Consider the following 14,056-nt stretch of genomic DNA (forward strand, 5'->3'; position numbering starts at 1 on the left):
AATATAAGACTTATACAATAACGTAAGAGCTAATTTAACCACGGCGCCATCCTTCTAATTGGAGTCAACTTTAGATACATATCCCGCCTCACTTAAATGAAACCTTAGCAATTAACCCCTCAATAAAATCATTTATTTTGTTAAATAAATTTTGACAATAAAGACAAAAATTATACAAGAGATTATACAACAAGACTTGACTAAGATAACATTGAAAAATGCCCTACGATTTTAATGGTGACAGTGGGAGGCACATTTGATTACGAATATAAGACTTATACAATGACGCATGAGCTACTTTAACCACGCTTCTAATTGGAGTCAACTTTAGCTGCATAACCCGCCTCACTTAAATGAAACCTTAGCGCATTAGCCCCTCAACAAAAACATTTATTTTGTTAATAAACTTTGACAATAGTTGAACAAAATTCTAATAGATATAATTGGGTGTGTGATGGGTAGATATTATAATTATGGATAAACCACATGGAGGTTGGTTGTATATTCTAGGATAAATTATGGTTCACGTGTTGACAGGCTAAGAGGAGTTATTTGTTTATGGTGGGGACCCGTTTTGGTGATAGTTGACGCCCAAGACAATACATCTCTACTGGGACAACTCTTGTGTTAGATGTTTATAGAACATAAATAAGCATGACAAGAAGAGAACATAAGAAAAGGTTTTATATCTAGAAAGGATGGAAAGGAATACATTAACCATGACAAGATGGACGGGTCGGGTAGGCTAAGAGTCAAAAGGATTCGAGTTTAAACATGGTTTTAGCAAAACGAGTTGAGTCAAAACAAACTGTTTTAAAAAGATATTGATTTGGTTAGAGTCAAAACGAGTTATTGAAAAATGAAATAGTGTTGAAATGAGTTGTTTTAGAAAATAATACTAAAATGAGTTTACTGGTTGTATAGTTTTATATGGCTAGTTATGACGATGGTGGTGGAGATGATAGTGATGGTGGTGCCACAAAGTTGGTGATGATGGTAGTGGCATTGAAGTGGTGGTGGTGGGGAAATTCATAGAGTCGAATGAGGGGGGTGTTCGTGATGGCGGTGATGGTAACAAGGTAGTGTTTCTAGTGGCAACAACAAGTGGTGGTGGAAGCGATGAAAATGGGGTGGCGTCATGGTGGTGTCGGTGGTGGTGAACTGGTGATGATGAGGTGGTTCAGATAGCTGTGATGAGTGTTGAAGGTGTGAAGGCAAACACTAAAAATTGTAGTAGCGTCGTGCCGGCAGATGTGGCATATGACAGACTGACAGTGGTGGTGGTCGTAGTGGTTGTGCTAGTGATGTTGCCATTGACATTGAGCACACAATGGCGATAAAACAATGGTTGCCGATGGTGGTGACACATTTGGACTTATTTACATTAGTAAGTTTATCTAGTATGATATGTCTTTGACCCACTATATAATTTATTAAACGAGCCAAATTCTAAGATACATATATCGAGCTAGGGTATACTATATGAAATTTTAAATCTTAATGTACATTTTATAGGTGGACAAATATATTATGCATACTAACGATTTTAATAATTGTTTTTTTTAAATATATGATAATAAAAAAAAGAGAGGATTATTTAATAAGAGAGGGATATATCAGGGGAAAAAAGACGGTGAAAACGAATGTGAAGACGACACGTGCCACAGTGAATTTTGATTTATTATATAACGCACACAGAAGTAAAGATACATATACAAATACATATATAGATATATATTATATTTAATTAGTAGATAATAAATAGTGAACGAGTTAATCTCAAACTTGATAGCCAAGCAATAAAGTAACACATGTATATACTTTTACAATGTTATAGCCAAGCAAATGTTATATTATAGTATGCTATTACAATGTTATAGCCAAGCAATAAAGTAACATATGTATATACTTTTTTGTACAATGATAATAAATTTTCTTCCTATTAATCACAAAACTAGTTTATCTTTATACTTTATATTAAAAAAAGTATTAAATAACTTCTTTTACGTTACTGATTCTACATTCATTACAATTCCTAAAATAAGTTGATTTAGTTTTATCCCAATTTGCACACAAATAGAAGATATCACCTCCCATTTAATACAACCATTTCCTACATTTAAAACATAACTAATAATATTGTCACCAATTAAAATAATAATAAATAATTAGAGTTGAATAACACAAGGGCCACTTGGTGAAGAGGCGTAGGGGGTGGGTTGGGTGTGGTGAAGTATAAAGAGACTCCCTTGTTCTTCCTCATTTCAGGTCTTCCTCACACATCTTCTCTCTCTCTTTCTCTACATAATATTATTAGCATTGGAGTTTGAATTCAATCAAACTCCATTGTTATCGAATCGATATTTAGCCGTTGATTTCGCTTTCGGGTGCTCCTGCTGGTTAAGATGGGTGGTGATGCTCTCAGTCTCGAAGGGATCAAAAATGAAACCGTTGATCTGGTAAAGTTAGAGTACTCCTAATACTCCAAAAATACTCTTCAAAACTTTTATATTAATACACCAAACTAGACGTCCCGCCTAGACGTCCAGTTAAAAGTTAAAAGCCTCTACCAAGCTAGCCAACTTTGCAAACATTTTCGTTTGTGATCATTCTTTTTTCATGAGCTATAATAATTTTGATTTAAGTATATTAATATTAATAATAATGATAATATGAACATTTTGAGTACTCAGATCTCATGTGACAACTTTTCCTCACAAACAATCAAGCTGTTTTTGCCGGTTACAGATCGATTTGAATATTGTATTAATTTAATACTACTAAATGACAAACTAGCTGTCTCCTGTGAATATTTTTAATACTTATAACTTCTTTTAGTAATTAACTAATTATAATATTCTCTCATGTTCATGAAAATCACGTCTCATAATTTTGTTTCTGCTAGAAACATTTTAGTTCCGTACGTCTCGATTGGTGCAAATTATTATATATATATATATTTTTTATTTGGATTTGATGTTACGTTTAGTCCGTTATTATCTCCTTGATTTGGGATTTTAGGTGTAACGTTTTGTATTCTTATCTTGAAAATTGAGATTAGTATTTTTTGGGGATTAACATTTTATTTATTAATTATTATCCATTAATTATTAGTTGACCATTTATGGTATCGATATAACGTAAAAACGTACATCTTGTGCTGCTTAAAGTACAACTACAAATAAGATTCTTCCTTGGAAAGCAGATGATTTATTTTACGTATCAATCACAATAGTTTTAGGTTTTACAATTTTTATAGTATTAAAATTATTTAATGCATCTTCAAGATGTAATATTAGTGTTTTTAGTATTCATTGAACATCATAGGGTAATGTTTTGAATAGCATTTAATGCAAATAAAGTTTTGATATATATCATTTTCAAAATATCTTTAGATATTATTTTGTGATTATCTTATTACCAATTTAGCCCTTGTACTGATCAAAAGTACAAAAGACACACTTAAACTCTTAGTGTGCGTTCGTTTCAAGGACTTTTTTTAAAGGATTTAGAATTGAAATTGGAATTGGAATTGGAATGGAATGGAATGGAATGTTTGGGAATCCCTATCATGTGTTTGGTTGGTTAATATGTATTGGAATTGGAATTGGTTTCGAGCTGACAAGAGTTTTTGCACTGGACGGGTCGGGTTTCGGTTTCCTTTGTTTCTTTTTGGTCGGTTTCGGAGCACTGGATGGGTTGGGTTTCGGTTTCTTTTGTTTGCTTTTGGTCGGTTACGGATTCGTTTTCAGCATTTTGTTTCGTTGTGGTCGGTTTTTTCAGTTTCATTTCTGTTCGGTTTCAGTTTTTTTGTTTCGTTGTGGTCGTTTTTTCATTTTCATTTCTGTTCGATTTCAATTTTTTTTATTTCTGTTTGATCGATTTTTTTGGTTTCCATCAATTCGGTTCAGTTTTGGTCTACTTTCGTTTTTTTTTTAAGAACGAGGGCAAATGCGGAAACGTTTTAGTTTTTTTACATTTTTCGTTTTTTATTTATATTTTGAGTTATGATTTTTTTATTAATTTTTTTGAATTTTTTTTGAAGTGTTTTTTATTGTTAATAAGAAAATCCTTAACAATCATTTAAAATAGGTGGGATTTTAAAATCCCATGAAATGTGGGATTTGATGTGATTTAGTTTTCATTCCTATTATTTCATTTAATGAAACGAACATATCAATTCATGGGATTTAAAATCTCATTTCTTAGAATTCCCTTCAAATCCTTGAAGCAAACAGACCCTTATATTTATCCGTTTAATGTTTCCATTCTTTTTTACACTTTTATAGTTATTAAAACTTTTTACAAATATCATCTATTAAATTACATGCAAACCAAATTTACCAAAAAACAATATAATAAAAAAATGAAACTTGTCTATATCTCTGCTTTTGTTAAGAGCTATGACTAATGGAATCTGACGCATATTTTTAGATTTATTTGTTACTGCTGGCCTGCTTTGTAAATAAATAACTACCTATACAAGTAATAATATAAGGTTTTTGAAAATATGAATTAAAACTAAATTAATTGAATAATAAGAGAATATGATCTAGCTTGGTCTAGTAACAAAGAGCCAAATGATTATGGTATCTAGTCTCACTTGAAAAATCATTTAAAAAAAGATGAAAAAAACTTTATGGGTTTAAAAAAAATATTATCTCGTATAATTATAATATTTAATATGTAGTATTATGTACTTGACATAGAATTCTGTCAAGTAACTGTTTTTTTTGCATAACTAATAAATCTTTTTGGATTTTTCTCTTGTTGGGCAACGTGCCGTTGTTGGTTGGTTTATAATTTCAAATAAATATAATTAATAAATAGAAATTTCTCCCTAGATTAGCACCTTCGTCGTGTGTGGGCCCGACCCATTTGCGTTAGTGGCAAAGTCAACTAGTAACGCATGTTCAAGTGTTTCAAATTATTATTATTATTGTTATTAACTTATTTATTTTTTTAGTAAATAGCTTTGTACCACTTGTATTGAATTATTCATTTGTTAATTATCATAATCATGATTAAATCTTTGTAATAAGTTAGTTTCATAATTCTTTGAACTTTTGTTTAACAAAATTAATATGTTTTCGTGTTAATAAATTACAATCCGGTTTAGCTAGAGGAGCAAGGTGGGCGACTTCCTTGAGTCCGTTATATATATAAAATCTGCATATTTAAAAGAATAATCAACAATCACATATTTACCACCCGGTTCACTACGTCACTCAAGCACAATAGCCCATTTTAAGAATTATTCATCTTTTATGTATGAGTTATCGAGTTCATATTTTACTTAGTGGCCTGGAATTTTTTACTATTCTTGAAGACGACCTGGTTTAGCTTATTATTTATTATGTGATTATTAATACAGGAAAAAGTTCCTATTGAAGAGGTGTTTGAGCAGTTGAAGTGTAACCGTGAAGGTTTAAGCTCAGATGAAGGAGCTCAAAGGCTTGAAATTTTTGGACCCAACAAATTGGAAGAAAAAAAGGTATTAAATTATTAAATAATTATTCATAACATGTTACAAGTAGCTTTATTTTCAAATGGTTAACTTTTTTATTTTATTTTTTTTGTTAATAACAGGAAAGCAAAATCCTCAAGTTTCTTGGGTTTATGTGGAACCCTCTATCATGGGTCATGGAGGCTGCAGCCATCATGGCAATTGCGCTTGCTAATGGTGGTGGGAAGCCGCCGGATTGGCAAGATTTTGTCGGTATCGTTTGCCTGCTTGTTATCAACTCCACCATCAGTTTCATTGAAGAAAACAATGCTGGAAATGCTGCTGCGGCACTTATGGCTGGTCTTGCGCCGAAAACCAAGGTATGCTACCATTTTCTAAAGCAAGGTAAAAGTGTATTTTGGTCATTTTACCTAAAGTTGACGGTTAAACAAGGTAAAACGGTATTTTGGTCATTTGATCTAAAGTTAACGGTAAAACAAGGTAAAAGTTATTTTGGTCGTGTACCTAAAGTTACTTCAAAGCAAGGTAAAAGTGTATTTTTTGTCATTTTACCTAAAGTTAATGGTTAAACAAGGTAAAAGGGTATTTTGGTCATTTGGCCTAAAGTTAATGGTAAAAAAGGTAAAAGTGTATTTTTGACATTTCACCTAACGCTAACAGTTAAACAAGGTATAAGGGTATTTTGGTCATTTGGCCTAAAGTTAACGATAAAACAAGGTAAAAAGGTTATTTTGGTGATTCGACCTGAAGTTAACGATAAACCAAGGTAAAAGGTAAAAAGGTTGTTTTCGTCATCTTAGCTAAAGTTAACAGTAAAACATGGTAAAAGGGCACTTTGGACATTTACCTAAATTTAACGGTAAAACAACGTAAAAGGGTATTTTGGTCATTTTACCTAAAGTTAACGGACAATCAACGGAAGTTAACCTTCAACCACTCTAAATAATATTAATCTCATAATCTTTCTTCAGGTTTTAAGAGATGGAAGTTGGAGTGAACAAGAAGCTGCTATATTAGTTCCAGGAGATATCATAAGTATCAAACTCGGTGACATTGTACCAGCTGACGCTCGTCTGCTAGAAGGCGACCCGTTAAAGATTGACCAATCTGCACTCACTGGAGAATCACTCCCAGTCACCAAGAACCCGTACGATGAAGTGTTTTCGGGTTCAACATGCAAACAAGGTGAACTAGAAGCAGTTGTCATCGCAACCGGGGTCCACACGTTCTTTGGCAAGGCTGCACATCTTGTCGACAGCACGAACCAAGTCGGACACTTCCAGAAGGTTCTAACAGCCATAGGAAACTTCTGCATTTGTTCCATTGCAGTTGGAATGGTAGTTGAGATCATTGTCATGTATCCGATCCAACACCGAGAGTATAGGAAAGGGATTGACAATCTTTTGGTCTTGCTTATTGGTGGGATTCCCATTGCTATGCCTACGGTTCTTTCGGTCACAATGGCTATTGGTTCACATAGACTTTCACAACAAGGTGCTATTACTAAGAGAATGACTGCTATCGAAGAAATGGCGGGAATGGATGTTTTGTGCAGTGATAAAACCGGGACTTTGACGTTGAACAAGCTTACGGTTGATAAGAATTTGATTGAGGTGTTTGGTAAAGGCTTGGATAAGGAACAAGTTTTGCTTTATGCTGCTAGAGCTTCTAGGATGGAGAACCAAGATGCTATTGATGCTGCTATTGTTGGGACCCTTGCTGACCCCAAAGAGGTATATTATTATTATTAATATTGGTTTTGTTAATATCTAAAAAATTAATAAAACTAGACTACATTGTTAATATTGTTTTGAGTATTATTGACTGGTATGTTTGTGTAGGCGCGAGCTGGAATCAGAGAGGTCCATTTCTTCCCGTTCAACCCAGTGGACAAGAGGACTGCTTTGACTTACATTGACAATAATGGCAACTGGTTTAGAGCTAGCAAAGGTGCACCTGAACAGGTAATGCCGTTGTTATTTGGCTATTTACAATTTTTTAAGTGACAGCAAACCAAAGAAAAGGGTATTTTGGTCATTTTCTTAAAGTTAGCACTAAACCAAGGTAAAAGGGTATTTCGGTCATTATTTCTGAAGTTAACAGTAAACCAACGTAAAAGGGTATTTTGGTCATTTTTACCTAAACGGAAGTTAGCTTTAGACCCCAAACTTGTTACAAAGTTGATACCTCAAACTCCAAATTTGCAGCTTTTAAGCGGAGTTTCGGTTAACTTAATTTATTTATTGAAAGTGAAAAAGTAAAAAGCACTCATTGTTCTTGAATGTTGAAACAGATTTTGACTCTTTGTGGATGCAAAGAGGACTTGAAGAAGAAAGTTCATGCCATGATTGATAAATTCGCCGAACGTGGACTGCGATCTTTGGGTGTTGCCAGACAGGTTAATATTACATCATTAATATAGTTAATGTAGCACAAGTAACATGTTTTGTTAGTTAAATAACTAATTAGTGTCAAACTTATAGGAAGTACCACAAAAGTCGAAAGACAGCCCGGGCGGTCCATGGGAGTTTGTTGGATTGTTGTCTCTCTTTGATCCACCGAGGCACGACAGTGCTGAAACCATCCGAAGAGCTCTCAATCTTGGTGTCAATGTTAAGATGATTACTGGTAATTATCATGTATACATGCATATATACATATGTATTAATAATTTAATATTAATATTAAGTTAAGTTAATACTGATTTGATATATTTTATATAGGTGATCAACTTGCTATTGCTAAGGAAACTGGTAGAAGGCTCGGTATGGGAACAAACATGTACCCGTCTTCTTCACTACTCGGTGGACACAAGGACGAGTCAATTGCTGGACTCCCGATCGATGAGTTAATTGAGAAAGCCGACGGGTTTGCCGGAGTTTTCCCTGGTGAGTATTTATATTCAACTACTGTTGCATTTGCTAATATCTTTTTTATTATTATTTGAAGACTAAAGTTGGACATGTACTTTGACCATACAGAACACAAGTATGAAATTGTGAAGAAGTTACAAGAGAGGAAGCACATTTGTGGAATGACTGGTGACGGTGTAAACGATGCACCCGCGTTAAAGAAGGCTGATATTGGTATCGCTGTCGCTGACGCTACCGATGCTGCACGAAGTGCATCTGATATTGTGCTTACCGAGCCCGGTCTTAGTGTCATTATCAGTGCTGTGTTGACCAGTCGCGCTATTTTCCAAAGAATGAAGAATTACACGGTTCGTATACAAGATTTCAAAACATTATTAAATAAAAACACAAACTGTTTTAACTTTTAAGTTACTAAATTGTTTCTGTTTTACAGATTTATGCGGTTTCTATCACCATTCGTATCGTGTTCGGATTCTTGTTCATTGCTTTGATCTGGAAGTTTGACTTCTCACCATTCATGGTCCTTATTATTGCCATCCTTAATGATGGTACAATCATGACAATCTCAAAGGACAGAGTGAAACCGTCTCCTCTACCCGACAGCTGGAAGCTAAAAGAGATCTTTGCTACTGGAGTTGTTCTCGGTGGCTACTTAGCTTTAATGACAGTTATCTTCTTCTGGATCATGAAAGATACCGACTTCTTCTCGGTAATAATAAAACATAAGTTCATAAATTAATATTTCTTTACAATGTTGCTTATATTTTATTGTTTGGCTTATGCAGGATAAATTTAGTGTTAAATCTTTGAGAACTAGTGAGCCTGAGATGATGGCTGCTTTATATTTACAAGTCAGTATAGTGAGCCAAGCTTTAATCTTTGTCACTCGCTCACGAAGCTGGTCGTTTGTGGAGCGACCCGGGTTCTTACTCATGGGTGCTTTCCTAGCTGCACAACTGGTAAGTGTTTTTTTATTAAATTTATTATCTCATTATTATTATTAAAATTATTTTCAGTTTTTAACATGTTAATTTAAACTTGTTAATATTTCAGGTAGCAACTTTAATCGCCGTATACGCAAACTGGGGATTCGCAAGAATCAAGGGAGTCGGGTGGAAATGGGCTGGTGTTATCTGGCTTTACAGTATCGTGTTTTATTTCCCTCTCGATATCATGAAGTTTGCCATTCGATACATCCTAAGTGGGAAGGCGTGGCTCAACATGATCGACAACAGGGTGCGTATAAATGTTCAAATAACAAATGTTGTATAAGTTTTAAAACTTAAATATAATTTTGGTCATGTTTTGTTACTTTGTTGTATAGACTGCTTTCACCACAAAGAAGGATTATGGAAGAGGAGAAAGAGAGGCTCAATGGGCCCATGCTCAACGGACCCTACACGGGCTTCAAGCACCCGATACATCTAACCTCTTTAACGAAAAGAGCAGCTACCGAGAACTGTCTGAAATCGCTGAACAAGCCAAAAGACGTGCTGAAGTTGCAAGGTACTTGTTTAAAACTAATACCAATTTTTCACATTTTGAGTATGTGTTTATCATAGTCGATAACGTTTAATAAACACGTGGTTATGTTATGTTATATAGGCTTCGAGAGGTGCTTACACTCAAGGGTCACGTTGAGTCGGTGGTGAAACTGAAGGGGCTTGATATTGACACCATTCAACAACATTATACAGTATGAGGAACTTTTGATAAGGGAAACTAATCGGTTTTTTTTTACCTTTTAACTTATTACAAAATGAAGGTCAAGTGAAAGATCGTGTTGGGAGAAGTGTTGTGTGCTGCGAGGCAGCCACGAGTCGTTAAAGTTGGTGTTTTGTTGTGAATTTAATTCCCCTTGTACGGGGTTCGTGTTTGGTCGCTTCTTCTTAGCAGTGAAGCAAAAGTTGTGAACATTTTCTCTTATGACATAGTTTCCTTTTTTCCTTTGTTTGTATGAATGCATCAATGTAATGAACAAATCAATGATAATGTGCTTGTAATCTACAAGTTAAGTTTTACTGGAAAATTTTGTTTTTGTCGCTTAATTTATGTTGGATACTTGGGGAATAACTATAAAACAAAATTTTATATTATAGGTTAATGACCTGATTGTGGCTTGTGACTCATCCAGCCTTTTCGCGTGTTGCTTATGTGGCCATGCCCGCCATAAGGACTCGATTTGTCCGTCTTTGAGGCATAGGCATTGATGGTAAGGTGTAACCCCTTGTCATAAAAACCTTTTCAATTTATTTGTTAACTTTCTCCAATTCGCTAATAATATATAATCATTTGCTTTAACGACTTTTATATTATATTTACTAGGTTAATAACTCGTGTACCACACAAATGGAATTTAAAAATTAGTAAATTCTAATGCAAACTTGTAATGCTTTAATTTTGATAACATTTTACAGACATACTTTTACATCATTTTTAATTTTTGACACAGTATTATAATGTATTTTATTTATTTTATCAACAATTTATTTCTTAATTATAAATAATGTTTGTGGGTGTTTTCAACCCTAACCAAGAATGGCCTTACTTCTTTTAGTTGTACATGGCTACTTAAGGTTGCATCTAGTGCTTGTTTTCTTCTTCTCCTTTTATTTAGGTAAATTAATATATTACCTTTTAGTGATTGAAAACTAACAAGTTTATATTACATATAAATAAATAATTAATCTTTTTTGTTGATATATTAAATACCTAACGTACACAAAGTTGCCGTATACTCTAAAAACAAAACGGCTTAATTTGGATCGTATGACCAAAAAATACGACCATACATGCGATAAGACAAGTAAAATATGACATGTTAAACTGACATGTCATAGAGAACCTAATGTTTATACGGGACTTTAAGCTAATGTTTATACGAGATATTTAAGCTAGTGTTTGTTCAAATTATTGGTCGATATGATGTGTTAGCAAAGTCATGTATCCCCAACTTGTGGCGTAATGGTAAGAGGCTTGGGTTCTCCAGTGGAGACTCAAGTTCGAATCCCACTTGTGTCATATTTGGGTGGATATTGGCAATGAAGCATTTGAGCTAGGCCTTGTGCAAAGGTTGTCAGTTTGACTCCTAAGTTCACCTGGGTTTTCGTCCAACCATGTGTTACGCCAGAGAGTTCTGCTCTTGTGGTGGCACAACGGCTGTCAAGTGGTAGTCGGCGGTATGGTTTCCCGGGGGAACGCCCAAGCCAAACTCTGAAGCCAGCGTGGACCCGGTTAAGACAACATAGTCTGGCCAGAGTGGGGCATCAGAGCTCTCCAAATTTGAAGAGTGCGGTAGCTGAAATATAAGAAAGTCACCGTTAAAAAAAAAAACGGCAAACTCATGTAAAAGGAATTTTAATTGAGATGAGAAAAATATGTTTATTATAAGTAGCTACTAGAAGAAATTTTATTTGAGGTGATGCTAAATCTGAAGTAGCCACAACAATATTTCCACGTGGCACCAACACAATCATAAGTTAATCTAGCCTGCAAATATCAATCTTGTTAAACACAATTGAACCCCGAAGCTTCAAACTGTTCAACATTCAGTTCAATCAACATGTCTTTATCTTCATCTCACCAAAGCTTCTTCATCAACACCCTCATCTCCACACCTCACAAATCAACCAAAATACCCAAAAAACCATTCATCATCTCTTGTAATAATAATAATATCCACAAGGATTCATCCAGGTATAAACAGTTACCTTAATTTAGTTTAATTTGGTTGGTTTGATTGGTTTTAAAGTTTTAAATTGGTTTGGATTTACATATATAGTGTTAATGAGAATAGTCACCTAGCAAAGCTTGCTTTGGTTGCAATGGCAGCTGGGGTCTTGACATTTGGATCAATTGATCCGGCTTTCGCAGCGAAATCTGGTGGTCGTGTTGGCGGTCAAGCTTTTCGGTCTGCCCCGAACTCGGCCCCTCGTTCATTGTCACCGAGAATCAACAATTCAAGGTAAATTCATGTCCGTATTCTCGAAAATAACCCAAGTGTTGGATGTCTAGTGGTGAGCAAAAACCAAACCATAACTGAAAACCAAGTTGTTAACCATGACCAACAAAATCGATCGGTTATGGTTAAGTGAATCTGGTTAACCGCCCATTCGGTTTAACTTACTTTAACCAAAACCGAACCAAACTCTGTAAGCTTGTGTTTTTTCAAATTTTACACCTCTATGTTTATCTTTTATGCCTCCATTTCTAGATTCGAACATTTGAATACATGATGCAACTGTCTATGTATAACCGAGCTTGGAACACCATAACCAAGTTTAAAACCAATGTATTTCAGTTTCGAAACTTCATAATTAAGCTTAGAGCCGTAGACCACCATAACCGAACCATTTTCTTTAGGATTATGAAGGCTTTATGGGCTTGGAAGAAACAACAGGCTTGGGCTGGATTTAATTAATAGTTAAGGGGCCTCATTATGTTTCATGTTTACCGAGTAATTAGCCCTGGTTATTAATATATAAATACCCCTATTGTAATTGTAATATTTTGTTCAGTGTATGATGAAATAACCTTAGTTACAACCTGTGGATGCAACTTTCCTGTTGCGTTCAAACAACGTTAAAGTTCTTGGGTCGTTTATATTTTCTAGTTCTGTTTGATTTAGCGTTTGTGTGTTTTGTGTTGTCACTTTCCATGTTACCACCTAACATTTTTAACCGGAAAATAAATAATTAAAAACAAATGCATTGAAAAACTAGCCGAACTTGACCGAGATTAGCACATAACCGACGGTTAACCAACCTATTGTTAACGGACCATTCGGTTATGGTTATGCAATTTTCCATAACGAAGCTCCGTTATAGTTATGGATAAGCCTCTATAACTGAACCTGCTTTGCACACCCCTAGTTGGAAGTTCGAACCATATCATTAATCGATGTTAGTATCTGTTTGCAGGACTAACATTTACATAAACCCCCCTGTCGCGCCTCCCCTAATTGGCGGCTATGGTTATGGGTATGGCGGCTGGGGCTGGTCTCCATTTTCATTCTACGCGCCTGGCCCAAGCGTGGCGGTCGGAGTAGGTGGTGGGTTTGATACATTGGTTTTGTTTATGCTTCTTGGTGCTGCAGCTGCTGTGGTCAGAAGGTTCTTTAGATCCAGGAATGATTATGATGATGAAGATTATTAATATAGTTGTTCAAAACTAGTTTTGCTATAAAATACATACAATGGAATGTACAATTTGTGTAGACTTTGATACATGTGTTATGTATTACTAGGCATTGTATATATCGTCAATTGTGGTTACACACACATATGCGTATACTCGTACATGTATCGTCCGTGAGTCAGTGAGGGATATATGCACATTTACTAAGCTTAATATCGTTGCGAAGAGAAGAGAAAAGAAATAACGAAGAGAGAGTGTTCTAACTGAAAGAATTCAAAATAAATGTAACATTTTGATAAAATCTTTTCTATATAGAGAGATTATAAGAAAGAAAAACAAAATATAACGATAAAACTAATAATAATAATAAAACGTTTATAATTAACAAGAACACACATAGCCATTCGCCGAACTTGGCTATGTATTTGAGATGCAAGAATTCCATTAACTTTATGAATCATCATATAAATAATGTTTCTATCACAAAGTTAAACCAAGAATCCAATTCCCCCAAATCCTACTTTTCCCGTTTCATTGAGCATATAACTTCTAGCAAATCAAATTGTTTACGAAAGATATT

At 34.6% G+C, this 14,056-nt stretch overlaps 2 protein-coding genes across 2 annotated transcripts; both read left to right on the forward strand.

Annotated features, from left to right (window-relative positions):
* The first annotated feature begins 2,240 nt into the window (after window positions 1-2,240).
* Window positions 2,241-10,369, forward strand: LOC143630938 (plasma membrane ATPase 4-like). The gene is made up of 14 exons (XM_077099816.1): window positions 2,241-2,459; window positions 5,375-5,494; window positions 5,590-5,826; window positions 6,439-7,200; window positions 7,309-7,431; window positions 7,761-7,865; window positions 7,951-8,095; window positions 8,191-8,355; window positions 8,449-8,687; window positions 8,774-9,049; window positions 9,126-9,299; window positions 9,394-9,576; window positions 9,665-9,846; window positions 9,946-10,369. Exons 1-14 carry the CDS (start codon window positions 2,406-2,408, stop codon window positions 10,040-10,042), a joined length of 2,862 nt encoding a protein of 953 aa, XP_076955931.1. The 5' UTR covers window positions 2,241-2,405; the 3' UTR covers window positions 10,043-10,369.
* A 1,533-nt stretch (window positions 10,370-11,902) lies between these two features.
* LOC143630829 (uncharacterized) lies at window positions 11,903-13,494 on the forward strand. Its single transcript, XM_077099734.1, has 3 exons — window positions 11,903-12,036; window positions 12,122-12,304; window positions 13,260-13,494. The coding sequence occupies exons 1-3, from the start codon at window positions 11,903-11,905 to the stop codon at window positions 13,492-13,494; spliced, it is 552 nt and encodes a 183-aa protein (XP_076955849.1).
* The last annotated feature ends 562 nt before the right edge of the window (window positions 13,495-14,056 follow it).

The sequence above is a fragment of the Bidens hawaiensis genome, unplaced genomic scaffold (assembly GCF_021521415.1).
Source record: "Bidens hawaiensis isolate Kalapana, Puna unplaced genomic scaffold, B.hawaiensis_p1.1 tig00005851_1, whole genome shotgun sequence".
NCBI lineage: Eukaryota > Viridiplantae > Streptophyta > Magnoliopsida > Asterales > Asteraceae > Bidens > Bidens hawaiensis.